The sequence below is a fragment of the Clupea harengus genome, chromosome 4 (genome assembly GCF_900700415.2).
Source record: "Clupea harengus chromosome 4, Ch_v2.0.2, whole genome shotgun sequence".
Classification (NCBI taxonomy): Eukaryota; Metazoa; Chordata; class Actinopteri; order Clupeiformes; family Clupeidae; genus Clupea; species Clupea harengus.
In genome coordinates, this window is record NC_045155.1 from 23575958 (window position 1) to 23590957 (window position 15000).

The window sequence follows — 15000 nt, forward strand, 5'->3', positions numbered from 1 at the left end:
GTGTGTACGAGTGTGTTTGTGTGTGTATGAGTGTGTGTGTGATAAGTGTGTACGAGTGTATCTGATGTGTGTGTGTGTGGTGTGTGTGTGTGTGTGTTTGTGTGTTTATTACCTTTGAGACTGCAATGCTGTTTTTCAGTGTGAGCACAGCTTCCGTCCTCGTCAACTCCTCTCTGTGGTGTGTGTGTGTGTGTGTGTGTGTGATTATTACCTTTGAGACTGCAATGCTGTTTTTCAGTGCGAGCACAGCTTCTGTCCTCCTCGTCACCTCCTCTGTGTGTGTGTGTGTGTGTGTGTGTGTGTGTGTTTATTACCTTTGAGACTGCAATGCTGTTTTTCAGTGCGAGCACAGCTTCTGTCCTCCTCATCACCTCCTCTGTGTGTGTGTGTGTGTGTGTGTGTGTGTGTGTGTGTGTTTATTACCTTTGAGACTGCAATGCTGTTTTTCAGTGCGAGCACAGCTTCTGTCCTCCTCGTCACCTCCTCTGTGTGTGTGTGTGTGTGTGTGTGTGTGTGTGTGTTTATTACCTTTGAGACTGCAATGCTGTTTTTCAGTGCGAGCACAGCTTCGGTCCTCCTCGTCACCTCCTCTGTGTGTGTGTGTGTGTGTGTGTGTGTGTGTGTTTATTACCTTTGAGACTGCAATGCTGTTTTTCAGTGCGAGCACAGCTTCGGTCCTCCTCGTCACCTCCTCCCTGCTCCTCTCCTCCTTCTCAGCCTCCAGACGCTGAACTCTGAACACAACAGACACCAAACCACATGTGCTACACTTAACACACACTGCCCAACACATCACACACCAAACCACATGTGCTACACTTTAACACGCATACTCACTGCTGAACACAACAGACACCAGACCACATGTGCTACACTTTCACACTCACTGCCCAACACATCAGACACCAAACCACATGTGCTACACTTAACACTCACTGCTGAACACAACAGACACCAGACCACATGTGCTACACTTTCACACTCACTGCCCAACACATCAGACACCAAACCACATGTGCTACACTTAACACTCACTGTTCAACACAACAGACACCAGACCACATGTGCTACACTTAACACTCACTGTTCAACACATCAGACGCCAAACCACATGTGCTACACTAAACACTCACTGTTCACTGCTGAACACATCAGACACCAAACCACATGTGCTACACTTAACACTCACTGCTGAACTCTGAACATCAGACACCAAACCACATGTGCTGCACTTAACACTCACTGTTCAACACAATTCAATTCAATTCAGTTTCATTTATATAACGGCAAAACAATATAATTGTCTCGAGGTGTTTTACAGAGCCCAGTGCCTGAACAATGACACAATTTAATTCTCTTTTACACAATCAGTTAGATCTGGCGAGGTCCAGAAACGTTACTGAAGCTAACATCAACAGAAAATCAAGTTTGCAGAAAATCAACGGTGAATTGTGATTTGTTAATGGAAATGAATGCATAGTAGCTAATACTTCCTGTCATTGAGTCGTTATGAACTTGTGTATGTGTGTGTGTGTGTTGTTACCTGTTGATGGTCTCTCGTATATAATGCGAGGCCTTGCACTGGTGCATGTGAGTGTACCCCTGTGTGTGTGTGTTGTGTGTGTGTGTGTGTGTGTGTGTGTGTATGTGTGTGTTTGTGTGTGTGTGTGTGTGTGTGTATGTGTGTGTTTGTGTGTGTCTGTGTGTGTGTGTGTGTGTGTGTGTGTGAGTGTGTGTGAGTGTGTGTGAGTGTGTGTGTGTGAGTGTGGGTGTGAGTGTGTGTGTGTGTGTGTGTGTGTGTGTGATGTTACCTGTTGATGGTCTGTCGTATGTACTGCGAGGCCTTGCGCTGGCTGTTCTTGGTCTGCTCAAGAGTGTGTAGTTTTGCAGCCTGTTCCTCTTCTTCAACAGCCTTCTGCTTACTGTCTCGAACACACACACACACACACACACACACTGTTACGACCCTGTGGGTCTTAGTAGGTATTCTTGCCTGTGTTTCTGTTGTGCTTTATGTGTGTTACAGGCGGGTTGGCGCGCAGCTGATTGGGGGGCTGATTCAATTGGACGGTTAGAAGTCCCGGCCCTTTAAAAGCAGTCGGATTACATCACCCTTGGCCGTGCTTTGGGGATTGCTGCTTTTTGGTTGGCTGTCTCGCCACTTGGACCTCGCTGCCGCGAAACCTAGCCTCGGGCCTCGCCCGCGCCACTACCGTCGGGTGCGCTACTCACCGGAGTGAGAGGTCGGGAGAGAGCGTCAGGCTGCGGAGGCCTGTTCTCAGGGCCTGGTGTTTGCCCGATGCGTTATTTTTTGAGCGTTCGTTATATCTTTATTCACTTGTAAATAAATGCACGGTGATTCGGATTCCATTGTCTGTCCGTTTCTTATGCCGAAACTTTGTCACGTTCTAAAGCCCTAGACAGGGACGTGTTAAATTGGGGGCTCGTCCGTTTTTTTTAACTCATTTCAGGGCCTAGTTTTTTTTTCGTGTTGTTCCCTGTTGGTCCTCGATCTCGTTTTGGTGTCGTCCGTTGGTTATTGATTTTTCCGTAATGTTTTTTGTTCGGAGCACGCCTGTGGCCAAGAGACTCTGGTAAGTTAGTGTTTTGATTGTTTCTTTGATTTGGGTGGTGGGTTATTGGAAGCAACTCCGGGGGGAGGTTTCGGCCTCTAACTGGTAAGGCTTTTGAAGATATTTGAGGTAATTTAGTTTAGTTGGGTAGGTAATTAGGGACCAGAGTCTCGCCCAGTCTGGGTTGGTTACTTGCGTTGTGCCTTCCGAGTGTTTTTTGTGAGTACTTGTAAAGTGGCAGACAAGGTGTTGAAGATCTTTGTTTTTTTTTTGTTTGTTTTTTTTTCCCTCTCTTGTGCGCATCTTTTTGGCTGCGTTGTTCGGTGCCGTGGCCAGCTATTCAAGGGGACTCGATTATTTTTGTGGCATTAAGTGGGTGGATAATTGAGGGTCGTGGCTTATAGAATATTCCCTCTGTTAGTTATTTTTTTTTTTGCGGAGCATCCAGTTGTTGTTTTGTGGCGGGGGGGGGGAAAGGAATTCAATGAAGCCAATTTGATCGATTGTTCAAGTTAAACGGTATGTTGTGAGTGGAAAAAATTTGACTACTACAGGTTACTTTGAGCTCCTTCGGTCAACTTGTAACTGTTCGGTGTATTTGATAGTGTTAGTAACAGAGGTTAAGATGTCTGTGGTAGACGAATTTCTTGCGAGTCCTTCCTATGCTCTGTTAGAGCAGTGTAGCAAAGAAGCAATTAATAAAGATTGCAGAGCATTACTCTATTAGTCTTACATCCGACGATAAGAGGCTGAAAGAGTCGTTGTTTAAAGCTGTTGGGTTGGGCCTGGTAGTTAAAGAGGTGCTTATTGGACCAACTTCGCCAAGTCTTATCATCGGCGAGTAATATTTCGGAGCAGGAGCTTAAAATCAGAGAATACGCATTGGAGGAGTGCAAATTGCAGGTAGAAGCAGCGCGGATAAGCGCGGAGAGAGAGAAGCGAGTGGTCCAAGAGAAACAGTTGCACAATGAACTGGAGATAAAAAAATTGGAGTTTCAGCATCAGATTGATATGAAAAGATTAGAAAATGAAACGAGTGAGAATGAGCGTCAAAGGGAATTCCAACACCAGCGGGACCGCGAGGAGCGTGAATTCGCTCTAAAAAAACTTGAGATGGAATTGGCTGCCCAAGGACTCACCATCTCTCCTAACGTCGCTTCGGCTGTTCCTTCTCAGGGCTCACACCCTCCTTCCCCTGTTCACTCTCCTGCTCGTTCCTTGTCTCCTGTTGCTGAGGTAGATGCTCCGGTGGGCGAGTTAAATGGAGCGCCTTCGAGCTCAGTTCTGGTGGGATCAGCAGAGTCGTCTCTCCATGTTCCTCGGGCCTGCTCCTCCTCCGAGTGATAATGTTAACTTTTGCTCCAGTAGATCCCACACTGCTTGGTCCATCTGTGCTATTGCCACCAAACCACCGTTTGATGTGAGTCGCAACACTTCGGATGATTCCGCATTTTAGATGAACATGAAGTAGATAGATATTTTATTCAGTTCGAGAGGGTTGCTGTTTGCATTGGCATGGCCTGTTGAAATGGGACTTTGCTCTTGCAGGACTGCTCTGAACTGGGCAGAGCCACAGTCGGTGTACTCGGCTCTCTCTTCTCAACAGAGCGCTGATTACCATTACAGTTAACCAACGGCAATTTTTAGTGCGTATGAGTTGAGTTCCGGGAGCATATAGACAGAGATTCCGTGACCTTGCGTTAAGTCTGATAGGCTCACGTTTGTGGGTTCGCGGGAGAAAAGGAGAGGGCCTTTGGACAGGTGTGCAGCTTCTCAAAGCGCACAAACTTAAGGAACAGCTTTCGAGAGTTGGTTTTACTGGAAGAGTTTCAAACGTTGCGTTCCAGTGGATGTCGCAATGTTATGTGGAATGATCGGAACGGTAACAACATTAGCTCAGGCTGCCGTTTGTGCCGATGAATTCGTGCTCACGCACAGAGTACTTTCTCATCACCTCGTCGTGCCTCTGCTCAGCCGCCTCCTTCACAGCAGAGTTGGAGGAATTCCAGGTCTTATAATTCTCCACCGAGGCGTGATTCACGGGACTGTTTTTATTGTCATGAGTCGGGTCATCTTATTCAGCATGTCCTTCCTTAAGTGAGAAAACGCGGAAAGACGCTCCAAAGCAAAGGAAATCCGGAAAGGTTCCGGGTTTGTCCGTCCTGTAGGGTCAGTACACGGGAAAACTGATCCCGTTTTCGATCCGTTTATTATGAAAGGAATGGTCTCGCTCACCGGGCGTGAGGAAGACAATGTGGCCGTTCAAATGTTAAGAGATACAGGATTCTGTGCCCAGAGCTTTATTCTCGCCTCTGCGCTACCGTTCTCAGAAGACAGCTACTGTGATTCTGATGTTCTCGTGCAAGGAATCGAGATGGGGACTTTAAAAGTTCCACTGCACACTGTTTATGTTCAGAGTAAGTTATATTTCGGGATTCGTGAAAGTGGCCGTTTGTTCGCAGCTGCCGATGGACAACATCCACCTTCTCATCGGGAATGAACTGGCCCATGAGAAAGTCCATTCCTTTTCCTGAGGTGGTTTCGAAAGCGTTAGAAGCACACTGAGGTAGACCCCCAGTCTAACTGACGTTTCCCAGTGTGTGTGTGGTAACTCGAGCTCAAGCCCGAAAGTCTAAACCTACTGACTTGTCTGATACTTTTATGTCGCTTAACAATCCAGTAGTCGTGTCTTCCGAGTCCTCGGTGAAAGCGGCGCGCCGGTCGCTGTCCACGGCCGGTGGTGCTGAAAGTTCAAAATCTTCCTGTCTCTGCCTTTTGACAGAGAGTTGCTCAAGAGTGAGCAAATAAAAGATCCTTCCTTGGCTAAATGCCGTGCTACAGCTGATGGAAAGGGAGAGATAGTGCACAAATCAGTGGCATATTATTGGGAAGTGGTTTGTTAATGAGGAAGTGGACGCCATCACAGAGTCAAGCAGTCTGGGTTGGAATACAGCGTATCAGGGTGGTTGTCCCTGCTAAATTGAGGCTGCATGTCTTGACACTGGGCATGATCATGACTTTGCAGGTCATTTAGGCGTCAAGAAAAGTTATCATCGCATCCTACGTTATTTCTTTTGGCCCGGCCTGAAGTCTGACGTAGTGGAAACACTGCCGTTCATGTCATCGGCTGCCAGATAGTAGGGAAACCAAACCAAGTGATTCCACCTGCTCCACTTCATCCAATCCCAGTAATCTATGAGCCATTTGAGCGTATCATTTTGGACTGTGTAGGGCCTTTGCCCAGTCAAAAGCTGGACATCAGTTCCTACTAACAATCATGTGTGTTGCGCACTAGGTATCCAGAGGCTATTCCGTTGCGCTCACTGAAAGCGAAGCCCATCGTGAAAGTGCTCATTCGTTTTTTTTCGACATTCGGATTACCAAAAGTTGTCCAAACTGATCAGGGATCCAACTTCTGTCTTGCTTGTTCAAGCAGGTGCTACAGCAGTTGTCCATCGAGCATGTGATCTCCAGTGCATACCATCCAGAGTCTCAAGGGGCTCTGGAGCGGTTCCATCAAACACTGAAGTCGATGTTTCGCACATACTGTCACAGCTCTGCCCAGAGAGTGGGATGAGGGTCTCCCACTGCTGCTATTCGCGGTGCGTGAAACGACTCAGGAGTCACTGGGTTCAGTCCTGCTGACCTGATCTTTGGCCACACTGTTAGAGGTCCGTTTGAAACTGCTGCGTGAGAAGTTGGGGTGTGAGACCACTACTCACCCGCAGAAGAACATTCTTGACTATGTCAGTTCGTTCCGGGAGCGCCCTGCACCATGCTTGTGCATGTGCTCAAAAAGCTTTGTCTTCGGCCCAGTCAAAGATGAAGACTCGTTGATCGCAAATCTGTTCCTCGGTCCTTCCAGGCTGGCGACAAAGTCTTGGTGTTGTTGCCTGTGATGGGTTCCGCGTTACAGGCAAAGTTTTCAGGGCCCTATGACGTAGAGTCCAAACTCAGTGAGACCAAATTACATCATTCGTACGCCTGAAAGGAGGCGTAAGACTCGTTTGTGCCACATCAACATGTTGAAGCGTTATGTCTCTAGACAGTCTGAGACGGAGGCGGGAGAGCGTCCTGTACCTGTTGCTTTTGTTACTCCTGCTGTCTTGCGCTATTCTCCGGAGGAGGATGGCCTGACTTTTCGTGATGTTCCGGTGTCTTCCCCACGTCTTCAGAACTCAGAAAATTTGAAGATCTTGGGTACTTTTCTCTCTCATTTGTCAGATTCTCGTGCTGGGGACGTCCAGAAGCTGATAGAGTCTTTTCCGGTGTTATTTTCTGATGTTCCCTCTCGTACTCATGTCCTCAGTCACGACATTGATGTGGGTGATCATCTCCCCATCAAGCAACACGCTTATCGGGTAAATCCGACCAAGAGAGAGGTTATGAGGTCTGAAGTTCAGTATCTCGTCGATCACGGGTTAGCGGGTCCCAGCTCTTAGCTCATGGAGCTCTCCGTGTATCTTAGTTCCGAAACCCGACTCGACTTTTCGTTTCTGTACGGATTACAGAAAAGTGAATGCAGTGACTAAGCCTGACTCGTTTCCACTCCCACGCATGGAGGATTGCGTGGATAGAGTAGGTTCAGCACATGTTGTCACTAAGCTTGACTTGCTAAAGGGGTATTGGCAAGTCCCTTGACACCTCGTGCTGCCGAAATCTCTGCATTCGTGACCCCCGAATGTTTCATGCAATATTCCGTTATGGCGTTTGGACTTCGCAATGCTCCAGCCAGTTTCCAACGCCTGATGAATAAAGTTTTAGCTGGCATACAGAATTGTGAGGTGTACCTAGATGACATCGTTTTACACTCGTCCTCTTGGTCCAGTCACCTCGAGCTTATCCACACTGTGTTCCATCGGCTCGGTGATGCCTCGCTGACCTTGAACTTGGCCAAGTGTGAGTTTGGAAAAGGCACCGTAACTTACTTAGGCAAACAAGTTGGCCAAGGGCAGGTCCGCCCTGTTGAGGCTAAGATTCAGGCCATTGTAGAGTTCCCGACTCCCAAGACCAAGCGCGAGGTGCGGCGGTTTCTGGGGATGGCCGGCTACTATCGTAGTTTTTGTCGAAATTTCTCTGACGTTGTGTTGCCCCTTACGAATCTACTTCGTAACACCACCAATTTTGTATGGTCTGTTGAATGTGAGGCTGCCTTTCGAAACGCTAAGGCATTGCTCTGCAGTTCTCCGGTGCTTGCGGCTCCGAACTTCGATCAGACTTTTACACTTGAGGTTGATGCTAGTGCAATGGGAGCTGGTGCCGTTCTCCTTCAAGAGGGATCCGATGGACTTGATCACCCCATCTGCTACTTTTCTAAAAAGTTCTTAAAACACCAGCTGAACTATAGTACCATTGAGAAGGAGACACTAGCCATGTTGTTTGCTCTGCAACATTTTGAAGTTTATATTGGATCTACGGCCATGCCTGTTGTTGTGCATACAGACCATAACCCTTTAATCTTCCTTTCCAGGATGAAAAACACCAACCAGCGCATCATGCGCTGGTCACTCTACCTACAGGGCTTTAACCTGGATATAAGGTATAAGAAGGGTTGTGAGAACATTCTTGCGGACACCTTGTCTCGCTGCTATCAAAGTGATGTCGTTTAGTCAATATGTGACGTTGATTCTTGGTGGTGGGGGTGTTACGACCCTGTGGGTCTTAGTAGGTATTCTTGCCTGTGTTTCTGTTGTGCTTTATGTGTGTTACAGGCGGGTTGGCGCGCAGCTGATTGGGGGGCTGATTCAATTGGACGGTTAGAAGTCCCGGCCCTTTAAAAGCAGTCGGATTACATCACCCTTGGCCGTGCTTTGGGGATTGCTGCTTTTTGGTTGGCTGTCTCGCCACTTGGACCTCGCTGCCGCGAAACCTAGCCTCGGGCCTCGCCCGCGCCACTACCGTCGGGTGCGCTACTCACCGGAGTGAGAGGTCGGGAGAGAGCGTCAGGCTGCGGAGGCCTGTTCTCAGGGCCTGGTGTTTGCCCGATGCGTTATTTTTTGAGCGTTCGTTATATCTTTATTCACTTGTAAATAAATGCACGGTGATTCGGATTCCATTGTCTGTCCGTTTCTTATGCCGAAACTTTGTCACGTTCTAAAGCCCTAGACAGGGACGTGACACACACACACACACACACACACACACACAGACACACACACACACACACACACACACCCACACACACACAGATATACAGTGTACACACACATTAATGGCGTCAATGACCTGTACACACATGTGTGTGAGATAAGATGTGCCGTCAGCAGAGTAAGGGCTCACACTGATATCAGCGTAGCCCCTGACACTACTCAAGATATGGGAATCTCATGGCGCTCATTCCCATATAAACCTGCTTCCCACTGTGTGTGTGTGTGTGTGTGTGTGTGTGTGTGTGTGTGTGTGTGTGTGTGTGTGTGTGTGTGTGTGTGAGAGTGTGTGTGTGAGTGTGTGTGAGTGTGTGTGTGTCTCACTCTTTGCCCTGCTGTATTCTCCTGCGGTGTGCTCTGGTGGAGGTCTTCTCCTGGAGGAGGTGTTGTGTGTGTGTGTGTGTGTGTGTGTGTGTGTGTGTGTGTGTGTGTGTGTGTGTGTCTCACTCTTTGCCCTGCTGTCCTCCTGCGGTGTGCTCTGGAGGAGGTCTTCTCCTGGAGGAGGTGTTGTGTGTGTGTGTGTGTGTGTGTGTGTGTGTGTGTGTGTGTGTGTCTCACTCTTTGCCCTGCTGTATTGTCCTGCGGTGTGCTCTGGCGGAGGTCTTCTCCTGGAGGAGGTGTTGTGTGTGTGTGTGTGTGTGTGTGTGTGTGTGTCTCACTCTTTGCCCTGCTGTCCTCCTGCGGTGTGCTCTGGAGGAGGTCTTCTCCTGGAGGAGGTGTTGTGTGTGTGTGTGTGTGTGTGTGTGTGTGTGTGTGTGTGTGTGTGTGTGTGTGTGTGTGTGTGTGTGTGTGTGTGTGTGTGTGTCTCACTCTTTGCCCTGCTGTATTGTCCTGCGGTGTGCTCTGGAGGAGGTCTTCTCCTGGAGGAGGTGTTGTGTGTGTGTGTGTGTGTGTGTGTGTGTGTGTGTGTGTGTGTGTGTGTGTGTGTGTGTGTGTGTGTGTCTCACTCTTTGCCCTGCTGTATTGTCCTGCGGTGTGCTCTGGAGGAGGTCTTCTCCTGGAGGAGGTGTCTGTCCTGCTTTCTGTGTTGCTTCTCCTGCTCCTCCTGCTTTAGCTCCTCACACAGCTCACACACATGAGCCATCTGCACCTCCACTTTACACAGCTCCAGCCTACACACAAACACACACACATCACACACACACACACACACATCACACATCACACATCACACGCACACGCACACGCACACACACGAGTGAGTGTGTGTGTGCATGTGCGTGTGTGAGTATAAGCAGTAGTGTGAGCTACTCACTCGTGTTTCCTTAAGGCCGCGTGTGTGTGTGTGTGTGTGTGTGTGTGTGTGTGAGCTACTCACTCGTGTTCCCTTAAAGCCGCGTGTGTGTGTGTGTGTGTGTGTGTGTGTGTGTGTGTGTGTGTGTGTGTGTGTGTGTGTGTGTTACGCCCCTCTACACCCCTACTGGCTTTGCAGTGGCAGTGCAACAGCTTTTAGGTGGTGAATGGGCATAATCAGCCTGATTGTCCACACCTGGGGAGGTGTGGATAAAAGCCATGCGGTTTGCCCTCAGAAGGAGGCCTTGCATGCTCACCAGGCGTTTAATGCTGGTGTGCACACTTTTGGGTTTTGGTGCTTGGCACTTACCATTTTACTCTGTGTTTTGGTGTTATAGAAATAAATGCTATTTTTGTACAACTCTGTGGTCTGTGTCCAATTTATGTTGCGGCTCACGAGCCGGGTCGTAACATAAATTGGGGGCTTCGTCCGGGATCTTTTGGACCTTTTGTTGTAGAGACCAGACTGCAGAGTTTAGTATAGGGTAAGCTAAGAGGCACTGTGTTGAGCAAACTCTCCTAGTTGGAGTGCTTCAGCTGGGTAGCTGTGCTGCCCTTCCATCGGAGCACTTGTTTGTTATTTTGCTTTGTTGTTTTTGTTTATTGTTTTGGGTGGTTATCCTGGGTGGGGGTACGCTTCGGAGTTAGGCAGTGGACTATATCTGTGGTCTGCTGTCTACTCACGAGTTCAGCGTTTAAAGTCGCCTCGAGCCCGGTACACCACTGAAGACCTAGAGAGGTACAGTTTAGTTTATTTCATGGGTAGATTGAGAGTTGCTCAACACATTTAGAACCAGTGACAATCTTCAGTTTGTTAGGGTTTGTTCATTGGTATATTTCTGGGGCCTGCATGCTGAACTTTCAGTAGCTATTTTTATCTGGCTTGTGGTAAGCCTTTGTAGTGTATGAGCATGGGGCTCTTAAACTATTGGCTTCTGATGGGTTTGGTGTTCATGGCAGGAAGGCTATATACCTTTGGTGAGCAACCCTGTGTGTTGAGTGTTGCAACTATGTGTGTGTGGACTTGCCCACTTTGTGCATTTTTAGATTACCTAGATGTGAATGTTCATGAGGTGAGTTTTGTGTGTTCGGTGACCATTAAGTGTTGTGGAGATGTCAGCCCCATTGTGAATCACAGGGGAATGTTATTAGCCAGGTGAAGGCAGTAATTTAGTTTGTGTGGTAGTGAGCCACACTAGTTGTGATTGTGGGTGTGGGTTTTCCAATCTTGATTGGTCACGTGTGTTTGTTCGTGCTGCATTGAACTTGATAGACTCTAGTAATATGATGTGGTATGGGACCACTGTGTGTGTGACCTTTTTGTTGTGGTGACAACAGTGCACGTTTTGTTGGGATTGTGTGTTGCTACTGTGGTAGTAGTAACTGTGTGAATAATCCTTTTGTGACTGTTGTGCTCCACTTTGTGTGGGTCACTTGTTACTAGTTTTGTGTGTTCAAGTACAGCTTGTGTTTGGACCTCTTGTGCATGTTCATGGTAATGGTATCCATGTATGTTTGTTGGGCGAGACTACTTGGTGAGAGCCTATGGTTCTATGGGTGTGGTTGTCTGCCTCGTTGAAGAGTGTTTTGGCCTGTGGGTGAACAGGCAATATGTGAATTTTTAAGAGTCTAGGTGACTAGTGGCTCAGGGTGCCTGTTGCAGGAGATGCAATTAATGGCATCTGTGGCACGAGCTGTGTTTCTGTCTTTCTCTCCCTCTTTCTCCTTTGTCCTAGGTGTGGAGGGCTGAAGACTGGAGGATGCAGCAGGGGGGCTTTACCTTTGGTTTTAGGGCTCCTAGAGGAACCCTTTTAAGGGGGGAAGTGTTACGCCCCTCTACACCCCTACTGGCTTTGCAGTGGCAGTGCAACAGCTTTTAGGTGGTGAATGGGCATAATTAGCCTGATTGTCCACACCTGGGGAGGTGTGGATAAAAGCCATGCGGTTTGCCCTCAGAAGGAGGCCTTGCATGCTCACCAGGCGTTTAATGCTGGTGTGCACACTTTTGGGTTTTGGTGCTTGGCACTTACCATTTTACTCTGTGTTTTGGTGTTATAGAAATAAATGCTATTTTTGTACAACTCTGTGGTCTGTGTCCAATTTATGTTGCGGCTCACGAGCCGGATCGTAACAGTGTGCTACTCACTCGTGTTCCCTTAAGGCCGTGTGTGTGTGTGTGTGTGTGTGTGTGTGTGTGTGTGTGTGTGTGTGTGTGTGTGTGTGTGTGTGTGTGTGTGTGTGTGTGTGTGTGTGTGTGTGTGTGTGTGTGTGTGTACTCGAACCCGGTTCTACAGGGTGTCAAACATGCGCTCTGACCGCCACACCAAAGAGCCCGGCTCAATGGCATGGCAGCCAGAGAGCATATTCACCTGTAGGGACGATCACATCGTCACAGTGTGTGTGTGTGTGAGAGCTACTCACTCGTGTTCCCTTAAGGCTGCGTGTGTGTGTGTGCTACTCACTCGTGTTCCCTTAAGGCCATGGACATGAGAGCCTGCAGCTCCTCCTCTCTATGAAGCTCCTCACACACATGCTTGTGCTGGGCTCGCAGACGGAACACCCCAACACTGACGGGGGAGAGAGAAAGAACAGGACGGAATGAGAGAGGGGGAGATACGCAGAGGGAAAGAGAGTGAGGGATGGAGAGAGAGCGAGGGAAAGAGAGAGAGGGAGAGAGAGGGAGAGAGAGGGAAAAGGAGAGAGGGAAAGAGAGAGGGACCGAGAGAGAGAGGGACAGAGGGAAAGGAGAGAGAGAGATTGAAAGAGAGCGAGGGACAGAGAGAGAGAGGGAAAAGAAGAGAGGGAAAGAGTGAGGGAGAGGGAAGAAGAGAGGGCGAGACAGTGAGAGAGTTGGATAAGTCCTGATGTAATGTGTGTGGTGTGTGGGTGTGTGTCTGTGTGTGTGTGTGTGTGTGTGTGTGTGTGTGTGTGTGTCTGTGCCGGGGAGGACAGTCATTATTCCCTGAGCGTGAGTGTGTGTGTGTGTGTGTGTGTGTGTGTTGTACTGATGTAATGTGTGTGTGTGTGTGTGTGTGTGTGTGTGTGTGTGTGTACTGATGTAATGCGTTGTGATATTCCACCTGTTCTCCTCCTGCTTCTCCCTGTCAATCAGCTCCTCTAGGGCCTCCCTCTCTCCCTGGAGCTCAGAGATGTGCAGGCAGCATACGCTCAGCTCCTCACTACAACACACACACACACACACACGGATATATCACACTGCCCACACACACACACACACACACACGCACACACACACACACACACACACACTGCCCACACACAGACATATCATACCAGACATACACACACACACACACAGATACCTCACACACACACACACACACACAGATATATCACACTGCACACAGATACCTCACACACACACAGAGATATATCACACTGCACACACACAGCCATATCATACCCATTCTGATTCTGAATCTGATTCTGATTCTGATTCACACACACACAGAGATACCTCACACACACACACACACACACACACACACATGCACAGTTCTTATTCCAATTTGTGCAGGCACAGTTGTCCTCTTTCAATTTCGTTGACAAACTTGTAGCGCAAACGTATGACCTTAATGGCTTGCAGGCTAAAGTAAGAGAAGTGGCACCCAGTGCAACATCTGTCCACTGTTCTGCCCATCGCCTTAATCTGGTCTCCAAATCCAGCACGAGAGTGGCATTGCTCAAGGATCATGGTTGCGCTAGAATGCCCAGGAGCGCTCCAACGCGCTGGAACTTCACATCCAGGGTCGTGAACACAGTTGCCTCAAATTATGAAAAACTGGAAATTGGAGGACTTTGAATTTGTGTTTTTACTCTTCACTTTCGAGCAATTATTTTCACACACTGACGTCGTGTTTGACATCTTGCAACACAAATCCATGGATGTCTCCTATTGCAGACTGCGCATAGAGAGCCTCCTACGGATCGTAGAGGAGCTAAAATTGGAGAGCACATTTGTCCAAATTTACCAAAGGGCCGTCGCTGTAGACGACCCAGAATTATTTCACCAGAGAAAAAGGAGGCAGGGCCAGTCCGATCCGCGTCAAGCTTATAGGCGGCTGTACGATTCCATTCACGACAGTATCATCACCCAAATCACGCAGCGCTTTCAACATTTAGAACGCTTGCAATTCATGGAGCTCTTAAATGTGGACACATTTGAGTCTTCACGAAAGCTCTGCGAGGCCATTGGCTCCATGAAATCCAGTGGTCTCGATGAGGCAATGCCACAGCTGGACACATTAATGTGCCTGATTGCAACCATTGGTGCTACTTCTGCAGGGGTTGAGGGAAGTTTTTCGTGCTTGAAACGAATAAAAACTTTTTATTCGTTTCAAGCAACTTAGTATTTCTGAAACATTCACAAACATCCATCTTGATTATTTGTTAAATAATGTTCTTGTTCATGTTGATATGTTTTGTTTAAATCGTTCATAGGCCTATTGTTAGTCTGACTGTTCTTGTTCAGCTGACATTCTGAATGGCAAATTGTTGATGAATGTTTCAAAACGCGATGTGTTTCGTATCTATTCTAATTAGCCTACGTTGTCACTTGGGCATTGGCCTCATATTAGGCTACTTAGTGAATGATTCAGAGCATGGTGCATTTTAAATGGCATCACTTTTGGTCTTGTGTCTTAATTTTTCTTAAAACAATTGCAGCTGAAAATAAAATTTGTCAAATAATAACCAATAGCTTCAGCTTTGCATCCTTTCCTTCTGGCCTTGTCAAGTCCAAAGACATGCTGTCCACCAGCTTTCAAAGTACAATGGTGCTGGTGGCTTTGTATCAATTTTATCCCTTCCAGCTATTTTGTACTGCAGTTCACAAAAACATTCTGAAACAACTTGTATCTCACATACTTATGCCACCAACAGAATAAGCAGGCCACTGGCAACCAAGTGCGCAATCCTTCCTCACTCACTTTAAAAACCACCAGCCGCATTATCAGACAATGGCCTTC

The 15000-nt window shown here is 47.9% G+C and overlaps 2 protein-coding genes across 2 annotated transcripts in view; both read right to left on the reverse strand.

Moving 5' to 3' along the window:
* cfap74 (cilia and flagella associated protein 74) overlaps positions 1-268 on the reverse strand; it is a 67068-nt gene extending 66800 nt beyond the window's left edge. Inside the window, exon 1 of the mRNA XM_031565575.2 lies at positions 212-268. The gene's annotated coding sequence lies outside the window, so the exon portion shown is untranslated. The remainder of the gene's footprint in view (positions 1-211) is intronic.
* Positions 269-501: 233 nt separating this feature from the next.
* The window catches only part of LOC105902215, a 22614-nt gene continuing 8115 nt past the window's right edge, over positions 502-15000 (reverse strand). The window contains exons 5-9 of the mRNA XM_031566847.2: positions 13093-13191; positions 12475-12579; positions 9530-9831; positions 1812-1922; positions 502-734 (exon numbers count right to left, since the gene is read on the reverse strand). Of these exons, the coding sequence (XP_031422707.1) occupies positions 9663-9831; positions 12475-12579; positions 13093-13191 (373 nt within the window). The 3' untranslated portion in view covers positions 502-734; positions 1812-1922; positions 9530-9662. The remainder of the gene's footprint in view (positions 735-1811; positions 1923-9529; positions 9832-12474; positions 12580-13092; positions 13192-15000) is intronic.